This window comes from Artemia sp. Qi Xiang Cuo, chromosome 17, assembly GCF_049724085.1.
Source record: "Artemia sp. Qi Xiang Cuo chromosome 17, ASM4972408v1, whole genome shotgun sequence".
NCBI lineage: Eukaryota > Metazoa > Arthropoda > Branchiopoda > Anostraca > Artemiidae > Artemia > Artemia sp. Qi Xiang Cuo.
This window is the reverse complement of record NC_142810.1, coordinates 15,254,382-15,276,415: the sequence shown is the minus strand read 5'-3', so window position 1 is coordinate 15,276,415 and position 22,034 is coordinate 15,254,382. Positions and strand designations below refer to the sequence as shown.

The 22,034-nt window shown below is 35.2% G+C and overlaps 1 protein-coding gene across 1 annotated transcript; it reads right to left on the bottom strand.

Moving 5' to 3' along the window:
- Positions 1–813: 813 nt before the first annotated feature.
- LOC148941935 (uncharacterized) lies at positions 814–21,388 on the bottom strand. Its single transcript, XM_089103184.1, has 2 exons — positions 20,432–21,388; positions 814–1,858 (listed from the first exon to the last, which is right to left on the bottom strand). Exons 1-2 carry the CDS (start codon positions 20,575–20,577, stop codon positions 814–816), a joined length of 1,191 nt encoding a protein of 396 aa, XP_088959310.1. The 5' UTR covers positions 20,578–21,388.
- Positions 21,389–22,034: the final 646 nt, after the last annotated feature.

Sequence of the window (22,034 nt, the reverse complement as noted above, 5' to 3'; positions counted from 1 at the left end):
AGCACTAATAATACTACCAAGGTAAGTGAAACTGTCCATCCGATCAACCTTTTCGTTAGTCAATGTAACCTTTTTATCTCTACTTATTCCTAGCCTTAGCGACTTAGTATTCTTAACATTAATTTTCAAACCTATTCTAGCACCTGAACTCGCAAAACCCCTAGAGTTCATTCATTTTTCTCATACTTTCATCTAGAATGCTTAAATCATCAGCATAATCCAAGTCCAGGAATTTTATTTCTTAGCCCTTTGATTTCATGTACTCCCTTTGCCTTTCCTGTGCCCCTTAAAACAAAGTACATCAAAATGAGCCATATAAAGGGGAATAGAACAGCATCTCTCAGTCTAAAAAGTACCATATTAATAAGTAATTTCCTATCTACAGAGACCAGGCCAATGTCTCGATATTTACCACACTCACTCTTAGCACCTTTTTTGTGCAGTGGTTTAATTAGGGTTCTCCTAAAATTGCAAGGTACTTTCCCCTAAAAAAACATATTAATAATCATCAATAACTTATTTTTAACTTGAGAGCAACCATATTTAAGAAAATCATTTACCAGAGTATCTGCACCTAGAGCCTTTTTTCCTATTTTCCCTTATCCTTACCTTAAAATATTCATTCTAGATAGATCCTGGATAAATCTGAATCGATCCTTTCTATTTGCTTTATTCTGAATCTATTCATATCTATTCTCAATTGATCAGATTTGCTAGATCAGTTGCTAATAGGATAAATAATCTTTGAATTAAAAAGTGGTTCTTAATTATTTTTATTTCGGAGATTTTAGGTTTGTTTTAATAGAGACTTCCTTACCATTCATATCCCTTATTATTCATATCCCTTCTCAATACATCCCTTACAATATCCGTCCATGATTCGGTTTTAATGAAGGCTATCTCGCTTCTCTGAGTTCCTTCTTTTTCAAATTTTTGAAGTAGTTCATGCACTTTAAATTCCATGGCCCTGTAGTCTTTTACAGTAACAAACTGTGGTTTTTCTCCAATAATTCGAGTTCCTGGACCAAAACCTGGATAGAAATATATTCTTGCATATTTACCCATGATCCTTGCATGAAGTTGATTTAAAAGGGCGTATATGCTGCCTGTATATCTCAGACTATCAGTAAGATGTACTCTGTGATGTACACAGGGCTGGACATCCATTTCTTTAGACGTAGACATTTTCATAAGTCTAGATATGTTTCTATAGGAAGTATACCAGCAGAAATTGGACTTACTCATTGCCAAAGTAATTTCTGATGCTACGCCATAGACCATAGACCATTTTAGACCATAAAATGGTCTAAAATCATCACAAAATGGTCCAAAAACATCATCATAAAAGATTTTAAATCTTGTTCTGGTGTCATATTTACTAACTTCAAAATTTTCTTTTGTATCAATATCCTGAGCATGTTTGCCACCAACGAATATTATTAATTTCGGAATTTCTCCCATATTGTCCATCTTTTGTTTGATTTGTTTGTTGACGTGTCCCCAAAACATTTCTCTCATAAATCGTATTGTCTTCTCGTTTTCATGATAAACAACGATTAATTCTTCTTCCTTTGAATTTTGTCCTCTGTGTAACTGCCAAAGTTCAAAGAACATACGGACCATTTTTAATATCAAACAGTAGGTTTTACCAGTCCCTGGCATACCCGTGATTTGCAGAAAGGGATGATCACACTCCACAATCAATATCTGCATGGGGGTTAAGAATATTCCATCTATGTCTGTCTTGCTATAATTATATTCCTCATTTAAACATTTCTCGAGCTCTCTCCAAATATTCCATTGGCTTGATTGATATCCCATTGGCGTGCTTGATGAACTAAGATAGGAACCGTAACACCTGAAAATAAATACTGAAATTATGAAGGAAAACTAAGAAGAACCACTTTGATTTCAGGATACAGAATTATCAAGCTTCTGGATGAAGTATCCAGTCCTAGTCCAAGCAAGAAATTATGACAAAAAAATATTTTATGCCTTACCTGTCGGCCGATTTATTCTGCCAGGAAGTGTTGAAATCCATCTTTTTAGATTTCATCCCGACTTTGTTTATTGGTCAAAAGTAAAACAAAAGGCGAGTCAAAACCAGCCAATCAAATTCATTCTTATTTAAAAGACATTATTTTAAACAATGTTGGCAAATCTGCCTCAACCTCCATGAAATACACCCCCCCCTCTCAAGAAAAACTCGTCTGTGGAAATTTCATCCAACGTAAAGTGTATCCCCCCCCCGTCAAATTTTCTCCAGACAGTTCCATCCTCACTGAAAACCCCCAAGGTGGAAAATTGCCCCCGATTAATTCCCCCAGAACATTTCCACATGCAAAATTTAGCTGGCAAAGATAATATAAGATAATGAATTCTCCCTCTGGAAATACACCCCAAGCGTAAAATATCCCCCCCCCCCCGAAAAATATCTGTACACTTCCCAATAAATACTATACGTAAAAATTGGGCAAATTTTATAGCTTACACGCTTCTCCCCATGGACTGTGGGGGGTCATTCTACCCCTAAAGACATAGTTATATCCCATGTTATGGCCATCTTAAGATCCATACGAAAAAGATTCACTCTATCTCGTCTATAATAAACCTACTAGTTAACGTACTAAATAGAATATAAATTACTAATAATCAACAGTTAATAAGAAAATTAACAAACTGAGCGAATTGAAAAAGTAAATTGAACACTATGCTTTTACAATGACCACTTGTAGGGATCGTTTCAAACAAATCATGGCAAGGAACTGTAAGTAAGGGGCGACATGGCCCAATAGCAACCGACAGTAAAAAATATCCAAAATAATTGAAGCGCAGCAAACTCGACTACCAAGCCTTTTTCCCCAAAGACATCCGATCAATATTTTTATATAGTCAGTAGATTTAACAAATTTGAAAAATCCAATAACTGTGTCTTTGGGGTTGATATGACCTCTCAGAATTCCTAGGGAAAGGGCTTCAAGTTACACAATTTACTCATTGTTCACATGAAGTACTTGTGATTGAGCAATATATGGAGTTATTTTTGGGAGGAGAGGAGGGAATTTTATGTAGGGGAAGGGATTTTACACAAGGGGAATTTTATGTGGATAAGAAAGTTTCTAAGGGTAATATTCGAGAAGAAACTTTATACGGAAGAGAGAGAGGGGATATCCTAGCAGCATTTGAAAAACAATCTATGCGAAATTGACACCCCTGCTAAAACAAATTTCTGTTGTTTCTTATCCATTAGTAAATAAAAAACGTTCTTGGATATAGATGAAGATTGACATTCAATCTTCAAACAAACAGAAATTGTTCCAACATTCATCATCTCATGCTTAAACTCTTTACGCTAAAGTTGTATTTTTTTAAATTCGTTATAAATTGTTTTCAATTACAAAAGTCGTTAAATTAGAGCGAAAAGCATTTTCACAACACTACAAAACTTTACCGTAAAGAACAGGGCGTTGGGGAAAGGGAAGCCCACTCTTTTATGCTCAAATATCTGTTCTTTTTTCGTTTTAATTTCGCTTTTTACTTTAATGTGAGGAAATTGTTTTCCTTTTTTTTATTTAACATCTGTTTGTTATTCATATTAAATCTTGGGTTACCTAGATTGACTGAAAATGTTTTTAATTTCTACGCATAAATTGAAATCGATTCTTAGCAATTGTTTTCATTGTAAACCTGTAGTATATGGTCATATGTAAAGCTAACAATGTCATATGTAAAGCTAATAATGTCATATGTAAAGCAAATAATGTCATTTGTAAAGCTAATAGTGTAAAGCTAATAAATGTTAATAAACGAAACAGTGACATTAGATTTCTTATTTCATGTTTTTTTTTCAAAAATTATGGTCGCTTTTCCTACAATATACTCCCCTGTCTCCATTCTGATCTTGATGGTCCCCAAAATAATCCTAGGATATATACAGAACTAAAACCAAAGTCTAAAAGAATCATATTCTTACTCTGTAATATGCGACGTGTTTCTATCAAGCTGCTTCACTGAAATATTATCCATTTTTTTAAATGGATATCGCTCTCGGCGAGCGATTGAAATCACGACAAAGCGAAAAAGGTTTAAAAAGGCCGAAAAGCACCTTATCACTCATCAGTCTCTACTCAGGTCAGAAGCAAAAGACATCATCTTGTCAAAAAAGAAAGAGAAACCAAGGGAAAAAAGGGTTAAATCAAAAAAGGATTTCTTCTCCTTAACAGAAATGGCATATTTACCACACAAAGAGTCCCTTCCCTCAGTCATCTCATCATTGAATCTTTTCAATGCAGAAAATTTTGATATGAGTGTAAAACACGGTTACTATGAACAATTTTACCCACAACACACCTCTCTGAAAACATTCATTTTAATATTTATTCCAGTGATGATTATTTCATAGATTTGACTTCCACATTTATAGATTTGCATGTGACAGTAAAAAAATCTAACAATGAACAACCAAGTCCTACTAATGAATATCCTATTAAAATTGTGTACTACATAATTTGTTTAGACAAATTAGCGTCCACATAAAGAGAACATTGTTTAGCACTAGCAACAATCATTCAAACTATACAAGTTACATGCAATTAATGTTGAAGACTCCAAAGTCTATAAGAAATTGAGGGCTTTAGCCAGTGGATATAAAACGGACACTGCCACTACCAATATGCTTAGAGAGGCAACAACCAGTGATTTACACTTAGTGGGGAAAATAAATCATGAAATACTTAATATACCCCGGAAGATACCTCTCAATGTTAAAATTGACATTAAGTTACAACTTGCCCTGTATAGTTTTATTTTGCAAAAGGTACTTGCCACTGCGCCTGATGCGGCAGTCTCTCTCACTAGTGCTTCAGGATAATACTTCAAGTTTGAAAACAACATGTTATGAGTTCTATTGCTTTGGCAATTGAAAAATTAAGAGCTAGTGCAAGTAATATCAAACTGCTCGTTCCTCACACAGTCACAAATCAACGACAAATTGCCATGGGTTCACATACAAACATCGACTCTTCATTTATCAATAGTGAAATTCCTTCAAAATTTGCTTTGGCCTTTTTAAGAAAAGCTAGTGCAATAGGATCATGGACAAAGTCCCCAATGGTTGAATTGAAAATTTACCCAGGGCAATTACTCTTAACAACTCCGCGCGTAAGATTGAGACGGAAAGAGAAAATAAGACACATAAAAAGAGTTTTGTATAAGAATTCTGGCAAATTCCACCAGTGTATAATTTCCCCTGACAAGTTCACTCCCTGGAAAGGGCACATCTTATAACTTAAAGACCTTTCTCCTGGGGCTCGGGGGGGGGGGGGTCATGCTGTACCCAAAGGCATAGTTATTGGGCCTTTTAACTATGATAAAGAAAATGGCTATCTCAAAATTTTGATCGGACGACTTTAGGCAAAAAAAGGGGCGGGGAGGGGGCCTATTTGCCCTCCAATTTTTTTCACTAAAAAGGGGACTGGAAATTTTAATTTCCGTTTGAATGAGCCCTCTCCTGATATTCTAGGACTACTGGGTCGGTACAATCACCCCTGGAAAAGAAAAAATTAAATAAACACACATCTGTGATCTTTCTTCTGGGAAAATAAATACACAATTCCACATTTTTGCAGATAGGAGCTTGAAACCTGTAAATTAGGGTTTTCTGATACACTGAATCTGATGGTATGATTTCCATTAAGATCACTTGAGTTTTATGGGGTGTTTCCTCCTTTTTTCGAAATCAAGTAAATTTTCTCAGGCTCGTAACCTTTGATGGGTAAGACTAAACTTAATAAATTATATATTTGAATATTTGAAATCAGCATAAACAACCAATTCTTTTGATATATATATAAATATATATATATATATATATATATATATATATATATATATATATATATATATATATATATATATATATATATATATATATATATATATATATATATATATATATATATATATATATATATATATATATATATATATATATATATATATATATATATATATATATATATATATATATATATATATATATATATATATATATATATATATATATATATATATATATATCGGTATCAACTACTACTACTACTAGCAACTCACAGCAGCACCAAGCCACCTGAGGCCAAAACAGCTACGCACGCTCCTCCTCCGTCCCAATCTATTCAAAACCTACTTTTTACACCCGCCAACGAAGGTCTTATTACCTATAAATCTTACCTTATGATGTCCTCCTGTCCTAGACAAGGACGACCTGCTTTCTCTTCAGCCTTAGACGGTTGGCTGAAAAGGACAATCTTCGGCAATCGATCGTCGTTCATCCGCACAATGTGCCCTAGCCTCCTCAACCTTTCTTTCATTATAGCCCTAGAGAGCGGTATTGAATCAGATTTTTTGTATAGCCTATTGTTTGAAATACGGTCAGTCAGCCGGGTACCCAGAACAATGCTTATGCAATTTCTCTGGAAAACATCAAGCAAATCTTCATCCGCTTTTCGGAGCGCCCATGCTTCAGAGCCATAATTGACCACTGTCACCACTGTAGCTTCTAATATTCTAATCTTGGTTTGCAGACTTATCTTCCTATTCTTCTATTTTTTTTAACTGTGAAAAAAACCCCTGAACCTTGGCTATTCCACTTTTAACATCTTCACTGCTCCCACCGTCTTTACTAATAATGCTATCAAGGTAAGTGAAGCTGCCCATCTGATCAATCTTTTCATTACCCAACGTCACCTTTTCATCTTCACTTATTCCTGGCCTCAGTGACTTAGTCTTCTTGACCTGAATTTTCAAACCTATTCTAGCACCCTGAACTTGCAAAATCTCTAAAACTTCATTCATTTTGCTCACACTTTCATCTAGGATGCATAAATCCTCAGTATAATCTTAGTCCGGGAGACTTTTTCCTTCACATTTGATTCCGTGGTCTCCCATTGCCTTTCCTGTGCTCCTTAAGGCGAAGTCCATCAAAATAAGCCATATAAAGGGGGATAGAACACAACCCCGCTTAACTCCTGATTTAATGCAAAATCAGCTACTAACCTCATTTCCTACCTTAACTGCAGCAGTGTTATTCTCATACATAGCACTAATCACTTTAATGTATTTGTCTGGTATACCATACAAGGATAAAACCTTTACTAAAGCTCTTCTATCCAAAGAATCGAACGCTTGCTGATATTCTATAAAACTGAGGACCAAAGGTGTTTGACAACTCAGGCACTTCTCAATTATTAGCCTAAGAGTGAAAATTTGGTCGACACATCCTCTACCTTTTCTAAAACCGCACTGTCCTTGTCTCAAAACTTTGTCTACGGCATCTCTCGATCTAAAAAGTATCATATTACTAAGTAATTTACTACCTACAGAGACCAGACTAATGCCTCGATAATTACCACACTCACTTTCATCACCTTTCTTATAAAGTGACTTAATTAAGGTTTTCCTAAAATCGTTAGGTACTTCCCCTTTTTAAAAACTCATATTCATAATCTTCAGTAACTTATTTCTAACCTCAGAGCCACCATATTTAAGAAACTCATTTACCACCCTATCAGCACCCGGAGCTTTATTTTTTTAATATTTTTAGTACTGTCGCTAATTCTTCCTCACAGGACCAATCTTCCTTCACATCCAAGGTATCACAAACTTTTTTTGATTTTTCCTCTATATCTTTTCCTGCAACTCTATTTTTGTTAAGCAAATTCTCGAAATGTTCAACCCATCTCTCTTCAGTTCTTTCCTTATCGCTAATTGTGGCCCCATTCCTATCTTTAGCTGGGCCAAGTACGGATTGACTACTCCATTTCAATTTGTTAACATGCCAGTACAATATTTTACTATTATGCCGTCTAGCTGCATCTCCCAGATCCTCAGTAATTTTATCCATGGCCTCCACTTCACACCTCCTTAGTTCATATTTTAATGCTTTCTCCAGTTTCTTAACATTCCTTTTGTTTTCCTACGATCTGTCACTCAGATAATTCATTGTCCTTTCTCGTTTCTATTAAATATAAAGCTTTTTCACTAATATTCTTAGCTGCAGTTCTAGCTTTCTTCCCTAAGCTTTCTTCCTTGCTCCTTCAGCAACTTCACAAATTATTTTTCTAAAATTATTCCGAACATCTTCCACATTATCAAATTTTAAACTCTCAAGTTTAGTATTCAACTGTTTCTGGAAAGTTTCTCTCAAATTCTCATCCTGGAGTCTACCAGCATCATAACTTCCCGGGAGGTAATTACCCTTCCGATATTTTAGCTTTAAATTAACCCTTGACACTACTAGATGGGGATCTTTACTTTTAACATAAATAACAGCACTCTTATATACCCTAGTATCTTGTATTGATCCTGCCAGTCTTCGGTTTACTATAACATAATCAATAATGTTTGCTGTCTTACCATCACGTGAATATCATGTTAACTTAGGAGCCATTTTATGACCAAACAACGTAATGGTTATAACTAGATTGTTATACCCACAAAATTGCAAAAGTCTGTATCCATTACTGTTTTCTTTTCCTACACCAAATTTACCTAGGCTAGGATACCATCTATCCCTATTTCTATCTACCTGGGCGTTAAAATCTCCTAGTAATAATATCATATTTCTACCTGAGACCCTGTCTATTCGCTCCTGTAACTGTAAGTAAAATTCATCTGAGTCACTAGTATCTCCGTCAGTCGGTTAAACAGGGGCACATAGTACTATAACTGATACCCTGAACTTTTTAGTCATAAAATGAGCAATTAGTATTCTATTAATAATACCTTCCCAGCTTAAACAAGACTTAGCAGCTTCATTATTCATCATGAGCCCTACTCCCGGTCTATGTACCCCATCCTTCCTGCCTCAGTAAACAAATTCTACATCACCTAATTTCATGCTTCCTACCCCTGGGATATGAGTTTCTGAAGCTCCTAATAAGTCCAGTTCGAATCATCTGAATTCGTCAGTCAAAATGTCTATTTGATGGTCATTTTTTAACGTCGTAACATTCCAAGTTCCAATTTTCATGTTCTTTATATCATTGAAATTATTTTCGCCTCAGGAAAAGCTATGATCCCGGATACCAGTGCAGGACGGGGATCACATATCTTCTGAAGTCTACACCGAAGTGCTTAAACCGGCTTAGAACTGGACAGCAAGAAGTCCCTGGGACCTCCATGAATGAAGGCTTTCTGCAATCCTGGGCCCATCTTGGTAACAGCATAGTTTTCGGCACTTGGCGATGCTCTTCTATCAACAAGAGTCGAAATCCTGCACAGACATTCTCAAGCCTATTACCTCCGACTCATTATATATTCATGCCTACAAATATTATGCTACTACGGGAAGAAAGTCCTTAATTGATAATCAGCTAGGAAGCGAGTTTACAGCCCGAAGACACCAGTCAAAACATGCCAAGCCTAGAAAAACTGCATTAGTCAGAATCCCGTGCGAATGCTTTGTCGGCAACTAGGCTATAATTTCCTCGAGGGGTGACACTCCTAGAGTGAGAACAGAGTTGACCACAAGGTCCCCAGTCTTGCAGGTACCCCAAAAGGGTCGATGCAGCCTTTATAGAAGCCGTTGTCCATAGATCTGGATCTTACGCCCTGCCGCAGTTCTCCTCCTATAGAGGATCCTCCCACGATCGTGTTCTGCATCACCATGCAATTTAACCCATTACTGGGAGAAGGTTTATAACTCATGGAACTTGTGGGCAAACCAGTGGGCTCTTTTGAGTGTACATTTGAGGGGCCTTCTTCCTCCTCCGCCTTTATTTATGACCCTGGGCGAGGGTGCCCCAGTTTCCATCAAGGACCCACAGGGACAAGGTCCCCCCTTGGTCCATGGCTCCTATGGAGGTACCCTACATATCTGTAGGGCGTTTCCCTATCGCCACCTGGGGACACGCTGAATGGCCTGGAGGAGGCTAGGAACATAAGTTAAGACAATAAAGCCAAAACAATAAAATGAAAGCAGATTTCAAAAATGACAATAGAATTTATGGTACTTAGGCTACATGTTATAGCAACCAAATTAAAGAACTGAAGTTAGTCACAGTGAAATATACCAAAATATGACAAAAAAATAACAGCTTAGAAACAAAATTATGGATGTCATAAGCTATTGGAAATTCTATACGGTTTTAATTTGTATTAAAACTCAAAGAAATTACTTTGAAGTAAATAAAGAAATTCAACTAAAAATAAATTAAAATCAGTAAACAAATGAAACTTGAAAGCGTCAAAATGAATAAATATAACTCAGAAGGACGTGACATTAAAAGAAACAATCAAGTCAATCTTAAAACGAACAGGCAATATCAAACAGTTCGAACTGTAAGTAAGGAGTGACCCGGCTCAATGGTAACCAAAACTCTAAAAACGGAGTTATGATACCAATACATACATCAAAATAATAAGATTTTAATTCTGATTTCAAATATATAAGTTTCATCAAGTTTAGTCTTACCCATCAAAAGTTACGCACCTGAAGAAATTTGGCTGATTTTAGAAAAAAGGTAGAAAGACCCCCTAAAAATTATAGAACCTTAATGAAAATCCCACCATCATATTCAGCGTATCAGAGAACCCTACTATAGAGGTTTCAAGCACCTATCTAAAAAAACGTGGAATTTTGCGTTTTTTGCCAGAAGAAAGATCACGGATGCGTGTTAATTTTTTTTTCCAGGGGTGATCGTATCCACCCAGTGGTCTTAGAATATCGCGAGAGGGCTCATTCAAACGGAAGTTAAAAGTTCTAGTGCCTTATTAAGTGACAAAAAAAAATGGAGGGCAAATAGGCCCCCTCCCACGCTCATGTGTTTCCCAAAGTCACCCCATCAAAATTTTGAGATAGCCATTTTGTTCAGCATGGTAATTCCTATCACACTTTGGGAAAAGTTTACTTATTTTGAAGAAATTGACCCTATTTTTGGATGAGAAGTTCTATTGTTCTCCTCCAAAGGCAAACCCTAACAGACAAGTGTCAATAAATAAATGAAACATAAAACGAGCAAAAATTACAATAAATAACTGAATTACATTCAAAACGAGCAAAAATTAACATGAGCAGTGCTGACAATCCCAGTCCTTCTCAAGACCAGAACATAAATCAAACTGTACTGAAGGAAGAACGGTACTCCTGTAATAAAAATACTCTTTTATATACTGCAATGGAAACCAGTCACAAAAAACCTGTTTTTGACGGGTTAATTTAAGACACCGCTATAGAGCAATGCAATGTATAGCGTGGTTTTCACTGCGTATACTATATTTAAACTGTTGTTTTTTGGGGTTTAGGGGGGGGGGGAAGTACCTAGGTTAGGTTAGGCTACGTATTTAATATATAATATGCTTTACCATCCCCCCACCCTAGTGTTCAAATATATAGCCCAAATTTGTTTCTGAACTATTATATATTCATCCTATTTTATTTTATTTCTTTAGCATTAACCAAACTAGCAGTATATAAAAGAGTACGTTTAGTACAGGAGGACCGAAAAAAAACTGAGGATTGTCAGTTTAGTATAAATATACAGATATTTATTCATTCGAGTTTCAATATTTTTTATTTATTAAAGTAAAAAATGTGATAACATTTAAACTGCATATTTTGTTTTCAGTAAAGTTAAAATTATGTTCTGGTCTTGAGAAGGCATGGGGATGGTCAGCCCTAATTATGTTAATTTTAGCCTGTGTTGAGTTTTCTCGTAATTGGTATGACAAAAAGTCTGAGTGGTTATGCATCTTCAAGATACTTTCCAAAGTGAGCAGCTCAGGAGAGCTAAACTTAAGGGGAGAGATTAGTCATTTGGAGATTTTTTTCTAAGAAAAACTTGCAATTTCATTTTGCCTTCGGTGGCAACCCTGGACACGCGTTCTTGGAGCTAGAAGCTAGAACCAGTTTTCAATCGGATGTTCTCTCTCCGTCCCCCCTTCACTTTTTCGTGACGGAACGGAGAGGAAAGGCTTAAATGCAATAGCTTTAAAAGTAGTTTTCAAAAAATATATTTTTGTCTATAGAGGGTGTTCCAAAAAGCGTGGAGAACAAAAACGATACGTTTCTTTAACGGATCACACCGTAAGTTAATGAATTTTAGAATTTCACAGAAAAAATTCTAAACATTTTCCCTATGTAGTGTCCTTTAACCGTTTTCAACTGCTTACAACATTTTAACAATTAGAGCCATTTTGACTCATTCAAAGTCATTAGATTCTTAACCATCAAATATTAAAGAAACTATTTGCGCATTCCTATCTTAGTTTTTTTTATAAGCTATCTGAAATAAGTGATTTTTATAAGCTGTCGAAGCTATCTGCTGGTTGTACAATACAAAATTCCAACAAAATACCAAATTTTTGAACCTCAATTGGTACAACCACTAAATATATTAAATAGCTTATAAGAAACAAGATAAAAATATGTGAACCGTTTTCCTTGATTTTCCATAGCTAGGAATTTATTGACTGTCCAAGTGTCAAAATTGCTGACTTCCAACTGTTCAATATCTCGCAAAGAGTCAAAAATAGGTATAGGATACTGAGCATGAAAAATATCTAGATTTTTCTGTAAAATCCAAATATTCAACAATAGATGGAGTGTTGCATTTAAAACTATACAGTTTTACAATTTTTAAAGCACTACAACGTACTTACTCACAAATTGTCTATATTTTGAATTTTTACTATTTTTACAGCAATGTAAAATCCTTATTCATAAATGTTCTATATATTGAGTCAAAAAAGATTGAGTGAGGCGCGAAAATACAAAAATAACCCTGTACAATATCTGGGTCAACAATAGATGTGTGTTCCATTTAAAACTATACATTTTTACTATTTTTACAGCACTACTACATCCTAATTCACAAATTTGCTATATATTGGGTCAAAAATGGTTAAATGGGGTGGTAAAATAAAAAAATAACGCTAAACAATATCTGGGTCAGATCCACTTTTAGAAGAACCACTAATTTTCTTTTTAGGACCCATGTCCGATTTTATCCTCACAGCAATCTATCGAAACAAAAAAGGCAAAAAGGCAGTCCGTATTTTTTAAAATCTTTTTACCTTCTTTCAAACTCCTCATTATTTCGTCCAATAAAAAAGAAAAAAAATTGTAGCTCGAAAGTATTAAAATTTAGTCACGCAAGAGAAAAAGTGCTGCATTTAATGTAAAACGTGATACAGGGCTACATATGACGAAATAAAGCTACGCAATAGATGGCATCCTTGGTAGCGACCAACCGTCTAAATATCACTTCTATGCTCTGTGTGATAGACAGTATTGCCGCGTCGCTTTATTTTGTGTGAAACTGACAAATAGTGATGTTGAATTATGCAGAATTCTCTACAACTGGTGGCTCAAAACTTAGCAATTATTGCTTTGGTCTAGCTAGTCTTGGACATAAATTGCTTTATTTTTTCAGTTGAAAAAGTTGTTTAATTTAATTTCTGATCGTCTTGGAAATAATGCCAGGAACTCATCCTTCCATCTCCATAAAAAACTTTCCCCCTAAAGAAATTCCTCCGTGAAAAGTTTAAGCCGCGTATATAATTCTGATTTATTTTATTTAACAATAAATTTGAATGAACAGTGAAGAAAAGAATACTAACAAAAATGTGAAAAAAAAATCTAGTCACCTAGTCCTGAAACTCACAAGCTAGACAAGCGAGTTCATGATTTCAGAAGCTGGATTCACCTTTCAGGATTCTCAAGATTTCTAAGACTATCACAGTCGTTGTATAGGTGCAATGATACCCAAAAGTTAGCTAATTGAAAGGTTAGCTAATTTTAAAGCTTCAAAAATTTGCTTAAAGACTAGTCTGCAGCTGTTGTATTCTCGGGAAACAATAAATCTTTCCGTAATTAAGATTTGAGTCCAATTCTCTTTTAATTTAGGGTTTGGGGGTAATGGGTGAAAATTAAATCCATAATAATGCATAATAATTCAATACATTATAGATGAAATGGATTGATCTTTTTACATGTATCTTTACCATTGAAAATTTGCTGAGTTTTGTGTATTTTTGCCTGCAAATTTAGTTACTCTTTTTATTTGACATTTCTTTTTTAAATACGTTTACAAAAAAAAACTTAATTCTAAGAAATATGTTCTAAAATATATTGTCGTGCCTTACTGCTATTTTGGCGTCTGTCACCTCCCTCAGAATTTTAGGGAGGGGGTAACTGGTCAAAATGCCAAACATTCGATTTGGTCGGAAAAATCCGATACTGTTGAAGCACTGCAATAAAGAGAAGAAATCGTAGCTCTGAGATTGTGCACATCTCTCTGTACAGCGAGCATGAAACAGGTGCAGCTATCTATAAAGGCTTGTTATTTTTTAAACCGACTCAATTCAGTTCCAGGAAAATCGACTAGATTGCATGGACATTCATTTAATTACATTTTGTTATGTAGATAATTAATTGTGTGACCTTAATTGTGATTTCAGGGTTTGATTCTGCAATGGAGTATCAAGGGTCGTTATATGCGCTATATCTGTATAGAGATGGTAAAGCATTCATACAACCTTGCTTTTTTAGATTGTGCCTACGCTGAGATGCAGGGTCTTGTGTGGCCATGGATCTCTAGTGCTTCCAATGGTTCTACTGGTCCATGCCCGAACTCAATGTCAATAATAAACTTTAGAAAACAAACTTTTACGTTCAGGAATCAGTAACGATAACATCAAGTATAAAAAAATAATGTGGCCTAATTAAGTAGATAATGAAAAGATTACGTAGATATTGTTGTTGCCAATATGTTTTTATAATAAAGACCAATAGATAAGACCCAAGCTGTTAAAAGAAAATTATGTTCTTTTTTACTTATGACGACTTTGCTGTTCAATTTTTAGAGGCATTGCGCTATTTAGTTTATCTTTTTAGAAAATCTATCCAGTTTAAAATATTTGTAGTTCAAGAAAATGCAGAACAAGTAAATCTAGCAATGAAAATTAAGGGAAAAAAGAAAAGAGAAAATAATAGAATTAGGGGATTAAGAAATAAGCAGGGAGAGGTTGTGGAAAATGAAGAGGAGATACAAAAAATAGTGGAAGATTTTTATAAGCAAATTTACACGTTGCCAGATCAAGGACAAGATTGCAGAATGGATTCCTTGGCAGATTTAGAACCAGTTAGGAAGGTAAAGACCAAAGAGAATGAGCTGATACTTCAGGAGGTAACCCGGCTTGAAACTGAAAAAATAATAAGAGGAATGAAAAATGGCAAGTCACCTGGGGTGGATGGACTTGGATACGAATTTTATAAAGAATTTTTTCCGGAAATTGGTAATCTGTTTACTTTGGTGGTGAGAAGCTATGTTGGACAAGGATATCCAGAGGTTGATGTGGGCACGATATCTCTCCTTTTTAAAGGAGGCGATAGAATGGACCTTCAAAACCAGAGGTCTATATCGGTTTCAAACAGTAACTACAGAATAACGTCCAAATTCTTAACTAAGAGAATGGAGAAGGTGATGCCTGGAATCCTGGGAGGATATCAGTTAAGTGGTATTCGAGGAAAGAAGGCCCAGCATATTCTCAACGTGCTGCATGACTTGATGGTACACAGAGACGACGAAATGGCAAAAAATTAGGGGTTTTCCGTAAAGGCTTTCCTACTGTGTATGGATGTTGTCAAAGCGTATGACTCGGTTATAAGATCGATACTGTGGACACTGATGAAGGAAAATTTTGGGTTCGATCAAAGGTTTGTGAAGTGGTGTGAAAATTTATATAAGAACCCGATGGCGGTTGTGAATATAAATGGTTACACTAGTGGAAGGCTGAAGCTTGAAAAGGCAATGCGACAAGGGGATCCGAGTGCCCCTTATTTATTCGAACTTTATATAGATCCCCTTTTTAAGTATGTTGAACGGCGGATTCAGGGGATTGCCATTACGGAGAATATATCCTTGAAATCACTGGCTTTTGTAGACGATGGGGCCTTCCTTCCTGGGAGTATGACAGATTTGATGGAAGTGGTAAGAAAAAAATACACAGAAAAAAAGCCAGTTACTAAACATAGGTGAGTGCGCACGGTTAGATGATAGCGTCTGGGTCGAGGAGGCTCAGTCAGTGAAAGTATTGGGTGCGCTTTTTGAGATAACGGTGAATGTGGAAAATTTGTGGGAAGAGCGTGTGCAAAAGTTTGAGGGGTTGCTGGTAGCCCATCAAAGAACATACTTTCTGTCAATGTTTGAGAGAGTAGTGTATGTAAACACGCATGCTCTCCCACTGCTATTTTATCTGGCACTGGCTTTTAATCTTGAAGAAAAGTATGCTACAAAGGTGGAAAGGAGCATTTGGCGTTTTGTTTGGAGAGGAACGAAACGTTTGGAGAGGAGAGGAACGTTTGGAGAGGGGGGTCTTGGTGTTATAAATTTCCAAAATGTGTGTAAGTCTCTGAGAATTAGAAACTTCTGTGAGATGATCTGTAGTAAATGGATTGACAGTGAAATAATAAGAGGATGGGCCTTAACTGTGATAAATGCTGAGAAGGATGAACTAGCAAAACAAAAAAATGATCAGGGATGCGCCAGAGAAACTCCATGAAGTAATATGGTGTATTAGAAATGAAAAACCAAGGCTTGCTGAGTGATCAGGTGAAAAATGCCGAAAGGAAAAAGATAGTTGATGGATATTTAGAGAAAACGGAAGAAGAAGAAGTGATTTTTCACGTGAAACAAAACAACCATTTGTGAATTTTAAGCTATCGTTTGAGAAAATGCATAGTGTACCGTATAGTCAATTTATAAAGGAATTGATGTTTCTGTTTATTCACAAGATACTGCCGCTTCAAGATCGGGTAAGCCGCTTTACACAAGATGAAGGTCCAAAGTGCAAGCTTTGCGACGAATTAGTGATAAATGGCCTGAAGCACGAATTTCTTAATTGTAAATATAATGAAGGAATTGTAGATAAGTGTTTTAGTGCCTTAAGAGATCGTGGAGTAATTTGGAATACGGAGGAATAAGATAAGGTTGATTAAACTGAATGTAGAAATTCCTGGAAATGAGAGGAGAGAGCAAGCTGTGGTGTTGATTGTGATGAAACTATGTGAATATGTATGGAAAAGAAAGAAGAAGAGAAAATGGATTGAGTTAAGAAGATTTGGTTATGATTGTAGGAGATTGATAGCCCGTTTAAGTGAAACTGAGAGGTGGAAAGAACAAGTGGATATTAACTGGATGGAGTTGTTGGTTGAAGAGTTTATTGGAAAGATGTAGGTTATGTTTGAGGAGATATGTTGTGAGTGTGTGTCGCAGTGTAAGTAGCAATGGCTAAAACAGCGTTGCCGGTTTTTGTAATTTTGCTTTTGTTTTGTTTTTGGAGTTAAATAGTAGCCGAAGTATAGTTAAAAGGGAAAAATGAAAAGATAAAGTTGAAATGTAGTATCATTATAACTTTCTTTGAGGTCTTTATAATTTGTAAATATGCTGGTGTATTTTCTGTAAAAGAAAGTTATACTGATAGATAATTTGGTTTATTTGTTTTATTATTTTTATATTAATTAGTTTATTTTGACTTTTTTATTATAATTATTTGTTTTTATAGGAGACACGTAGGGTCACCATCCGGAAGAGTTTAGAGGTATGGTAATAAATAGCTACCGTATGAAGGGCTTCCTGTTGGGGGAGGACGCCCTTTTCCACGGGAATGGCAAACAATTTTTTTTTGATTGGATGGGTTTTGGTAGTATATGGTGACTTGAAGTCTGTCCAGTTCGGCTACTATTTAATAAAAAGAGTAGGTGACGTTTAAAGTTAAACTTAGATGTATTTTGAATTTAAAATTTGTCGTCACTGAGAGGGGAGGAGGTGGGTTAAAAAAAAAAACACATTTGTAGTTCTTGGTTGGAAATGATAAAATCCAGACTTTTTGTATAATAGACTAAAAAAAAAAAATAATATAAAATAGCCTCAACTTCGATAGCAAAGGAAAATTTTGTTTTAATTTCAAACCACTTTATAATTACTTATTTTATCATGTATTTATGCAAAAATTTCAGAAGTGGGTTTGGGGAGATACAACATTTCAGTTGAGGAGAAAAAAAACAACAAATTATTTAAAAAAATAGCAAAAACAATCTAATTTCAATAGTTTATAAATAAACACAATTATGAGTGATAGTTATGAGAAATCAACACTCCTGCTAAATCATTAATTTTTCTTTGGTGCCTTATTGGTTATCATAGTTGGATCTTTGATGCTTTTGTGATTTTGTGGAAGTGATAAAAAAAAAGTTTTTGTATTTTCGCTTGTTCGAGTTATAACGAAAGATTTAAAAGGAGATGGGCGGATCTTTTTGAAAACGTGCTAAACCGTGATAATATTGCGGGAAAAGATATAGGAAAGAGCGAAAAAGTTCGTAAAATTTCGAAGGGAAAGAATATTTGTTGTGTGATAATCATTGACAGTAGTACTCATTGACATTGTCAAACAGTTCATGGTAACGAACTGTATAGTGAAAGCGACTCGTCTCAATAGTATTGCGACTCGTAAAGCGACTCGTCTCGTCTCAATAAAATGTCTTCTCAAGACCAGAACATAGTTTTAACTTGGCAGTTTAAATTTTATCAAATTTTTTACTTTAATAAATAAAAAAATATTGAAACTTCAAGGAATAAATGTTTGTATATTTATACTAAACTGACAATCCTCAGTTTTTTCTTCAGTATAGTTTGTACTTCAGTAGCTACTCATGTTAATTTTTGCTCGTTTTGAGTTTAATTCAGTTATTTATTGTAATCTTTGCTTGTTTTGAGTTTCATTTATTGGTACTTATGCATTACATGATACTGACGAAACAAGTCAAGTTTGGTTAATTCTAATGAAATAAAATAAAATAGGATGAAAATATAATAGTTTAGAAACAAATTTGGGCTATATATTTGCATATTAGGGGGGGGGGGGTAAAGCATAGCATATTTTAAATACATAACCAAGCCTAACCTAGGTACCTTCCCCCCCTAAACCCCAGAAAACAATAGTTTAATTATTGTAAACGCAATGAGAAACCACGCTTTGCGATCCGTTTATCTATTGCAAATACCCGTTTGACTGGTTTCCTTCAGTATTTCCCTATACAGTATATAGCGGTGACTACCATATAATGCATAAGTACCCATTTATTTATTGATACTTGTCTGTCAGGCTTTGCTTATAGAGGGGATCCAGAGAACTCCTCTTCCAAAAATAGGGGCAATTTCTTCAAGATAAGTAAACTTTTCGCAAAGTGTGACAGGAATTTTGGCGCGACCTTTTGAAAAGATTTGAATTATTGCAGTCGAGATATCTAAAATAACATTATAAACATGTCAGCTTGCCTAACAGAAAATGTAATTGTGAACTTCACTTCAGAGCTTAGGAAGGCATCACAGTTTGTGTGAGGGTAGGAATAATAATATAACAAGGTGTTACTTATACACCTCTTATTAAATTGCTTGATAACTTCCAAAGCTTGTCAACTTCAAAAGATAATTGATAAATCCTGAAAAGGGACCCTTTTAAAGGGTTACTAATATTTGAGACCATGCTGTGGGTTTCTAACAGTTAGTTGGCTGCCCAGGCCTGCCCCCTCCTAACATATAAATCCCTGGTTACACTTATGCTTACATATTCTAAATTGACATTACAAACTTTTGTTAATCTATAATTGTGTGAGACCGCTATACATAAATGACTGCAAAGCCGTGGTTTCTCAATGAGTTACAATATTTAAACGATTGTTTTCTGGGGTTTAAGGGGGAAAGGTACCTAGGTTAGGTTAGGTTACGTATTTAATATATGCTATGCTTTAACCCGATTCTCCTTTAGTATACATACTCTTTTATATATCTCAAACTGGAGACGCGATGAAAAAGCCGTTTTACGGGATGATTCAACACAACGCTGTAGAGAAATACAATGTGTAGCGTGGTTGTAATTGCGTATACGATATTTAAAGTGTTGTTTTTTGTTTTTTTTGGGGGAAAAGGTACCTAGGTTAGGTTACGTATTTAACATATGCTATGCTTTGCCCCCCCCCCCCTAATCTGCAAATATATAGCCCGAATTTGTTTCTAAACTATTATATAGTCATTCTATTTTATTTCATTAGCATTAACCAAACTAGCAGTATATAAAAGAGTAGGTATACTAAAGGAGTCCCCTTTACCCCCCCCCCCTAATGAGCAAATGTATAGCCGAAATTTGTTTCTAAACTATTATATATTCATCCTATTTTATTTCATTAGCATTAACCAAACTTGACTTCTTTAGCAGTATATAAAAGAGTCCTCATTATGCACCAGTACCGAAAGCATTGCAATAACCCTTGGAAGCATTTAAGAAATAGTTGGCTACTATTTTTGTAATTTTCCTCTTAAAAGTTGAAATTTCCCTTTAATTAATTAAAAAAAAACAAAAGTAAAAGGTTACTAACCATGCTAAGAGAGTTCTCAGTGCGTATTGACTGTTTTCATTGGCAAATCTAGACTCCACTTCTTTCGAACTCAGTTTCTTATATGTTTTGAATACTTGGAATAACCTCTTCGAATATTCCTCTTGGAAAAGCACATTTTCGGGCATCCATTCTGTTTCTGCGGGTATTTGACTTCGCTTGGTGTTTGGAAACACGATAAAGTAGTGAAATAAATCAGCATTGTAGTTGCAGTTGTGTCTGGTCAAAAAAAAATTAATATCCTGAATAACACGCTTTTCTTGCTTCTTATAAGCTAATAGTTTATTTTGCAATATTTCATATTCTTCTTTCGTTGGATTGTCTTTTAGTTTAAAAGCCTTCACATCTAAAATGATTACTGACGATTTTGATATGAGTAAAAAATCTCCCACCTCTTTTTTTTCATTTTAGGACTGTAAAACATATATGTGTGGAGCTTTGATTTTTTCAGCTCCTCATAAACTCTATATTCTGCCTTAAAACCATGTTCTTCCTGGTCCCCTATTTTAGTAATAACCTCTGGGAAGACAAACAACTCTTCAATGTCAAGGACAGAATTCCGATTCGTGATTAGTTCAAACAACTTCATTTCCGAAGCCTGTAAAAACGGTATGACTTTAATTTCTCCTGGGAGTCGAATTGGCCGGCAACATGAACATTCCTTTAAAAGTCTGCTGGAGTTGATTTTCATTGCATAGCCTGGGCAAAACATGACCAGAAATCCTTTACTGCAAAAACACACTCAAAATGGAAAATTTTTAACAGTAAATTAGGTTTTAGAGAAACGAAAGATCGGATTTTCTATACATAATGAAACACTTTCATTGCCAAATGCAAGCAAAGCACAAGAGATTTTTTCACTGCAAAAACAAACACAAGTTAAAAAACTTCCAAGCAAAATTGTTTCAGAAAAGCAAAGATCTAGGTTCTTTCTAAGTGTTTTTTAACTTAGTACATCATAAGATTCTTTGCACACGATTCACAGGTGTAATCGTACGATCCAGGCCGAGTCACGACGTAGGCAATAAAGCTCCTCCTAATCGTACGATCCGCCTTAGCGCACGCGCGATTCCGATGTACACACCACTATAATCCTACGGAAACCAGGGTTGCCACCGTCAGTAGGATTTTACTAGATCTAGTAAAATAAAAAAAAATTAGTAAATTTAGAGGATCTAGTAAATTTCCCGAAATCTAGAAAAAAGTCATGATTTGTTGGAAACAAAACTTTTGTTATTTTCCATGAATTCAGTAAAACAATTAGGGTCTATTCAATACAAAATCTGATTTCGATTATGTTAATCATTGTGGCTACTATTGCTCTCATTTTTCGATTTCGCGTCAACCCTAGCGCTTAAAAATTTCTACTTTTCTCTAGGCTTCTTCTTGATACGCGCTTTGAAAGGCAAACTATTTAAAATCAGGACTGGTATGCTGGCTTAATTTGTTTTCAGAAAATTTTCCCAGACTCTGATAACAGCTGTTAAGTTTGTTAGTTAGCTTTGTCCCTTTTTAAAGACGCTGTTGGAAACGAACTTTTCCATATGTGCCCAAGTTCTTTCTGACTCTCTACAGCTTGCTCCAT

Bases quoted from the DNA above. Each gene is read 5' to 3' on its own strand.
- LOC148941935 (XM_089103184.1), bottom strand. From the start codon at position 20,577: ATGCCCGAAAATGTGCTTTTCCAAGAGGAATATTCGAAGAGGTTATTC. The intron at 1,859-20,431 runs GTTAGTAACCTT...ATTTATTTTCAG, and splicing joins CTGAGAACTCTCTTAGCATG to GTGTTACGGTTCCTATCTTA.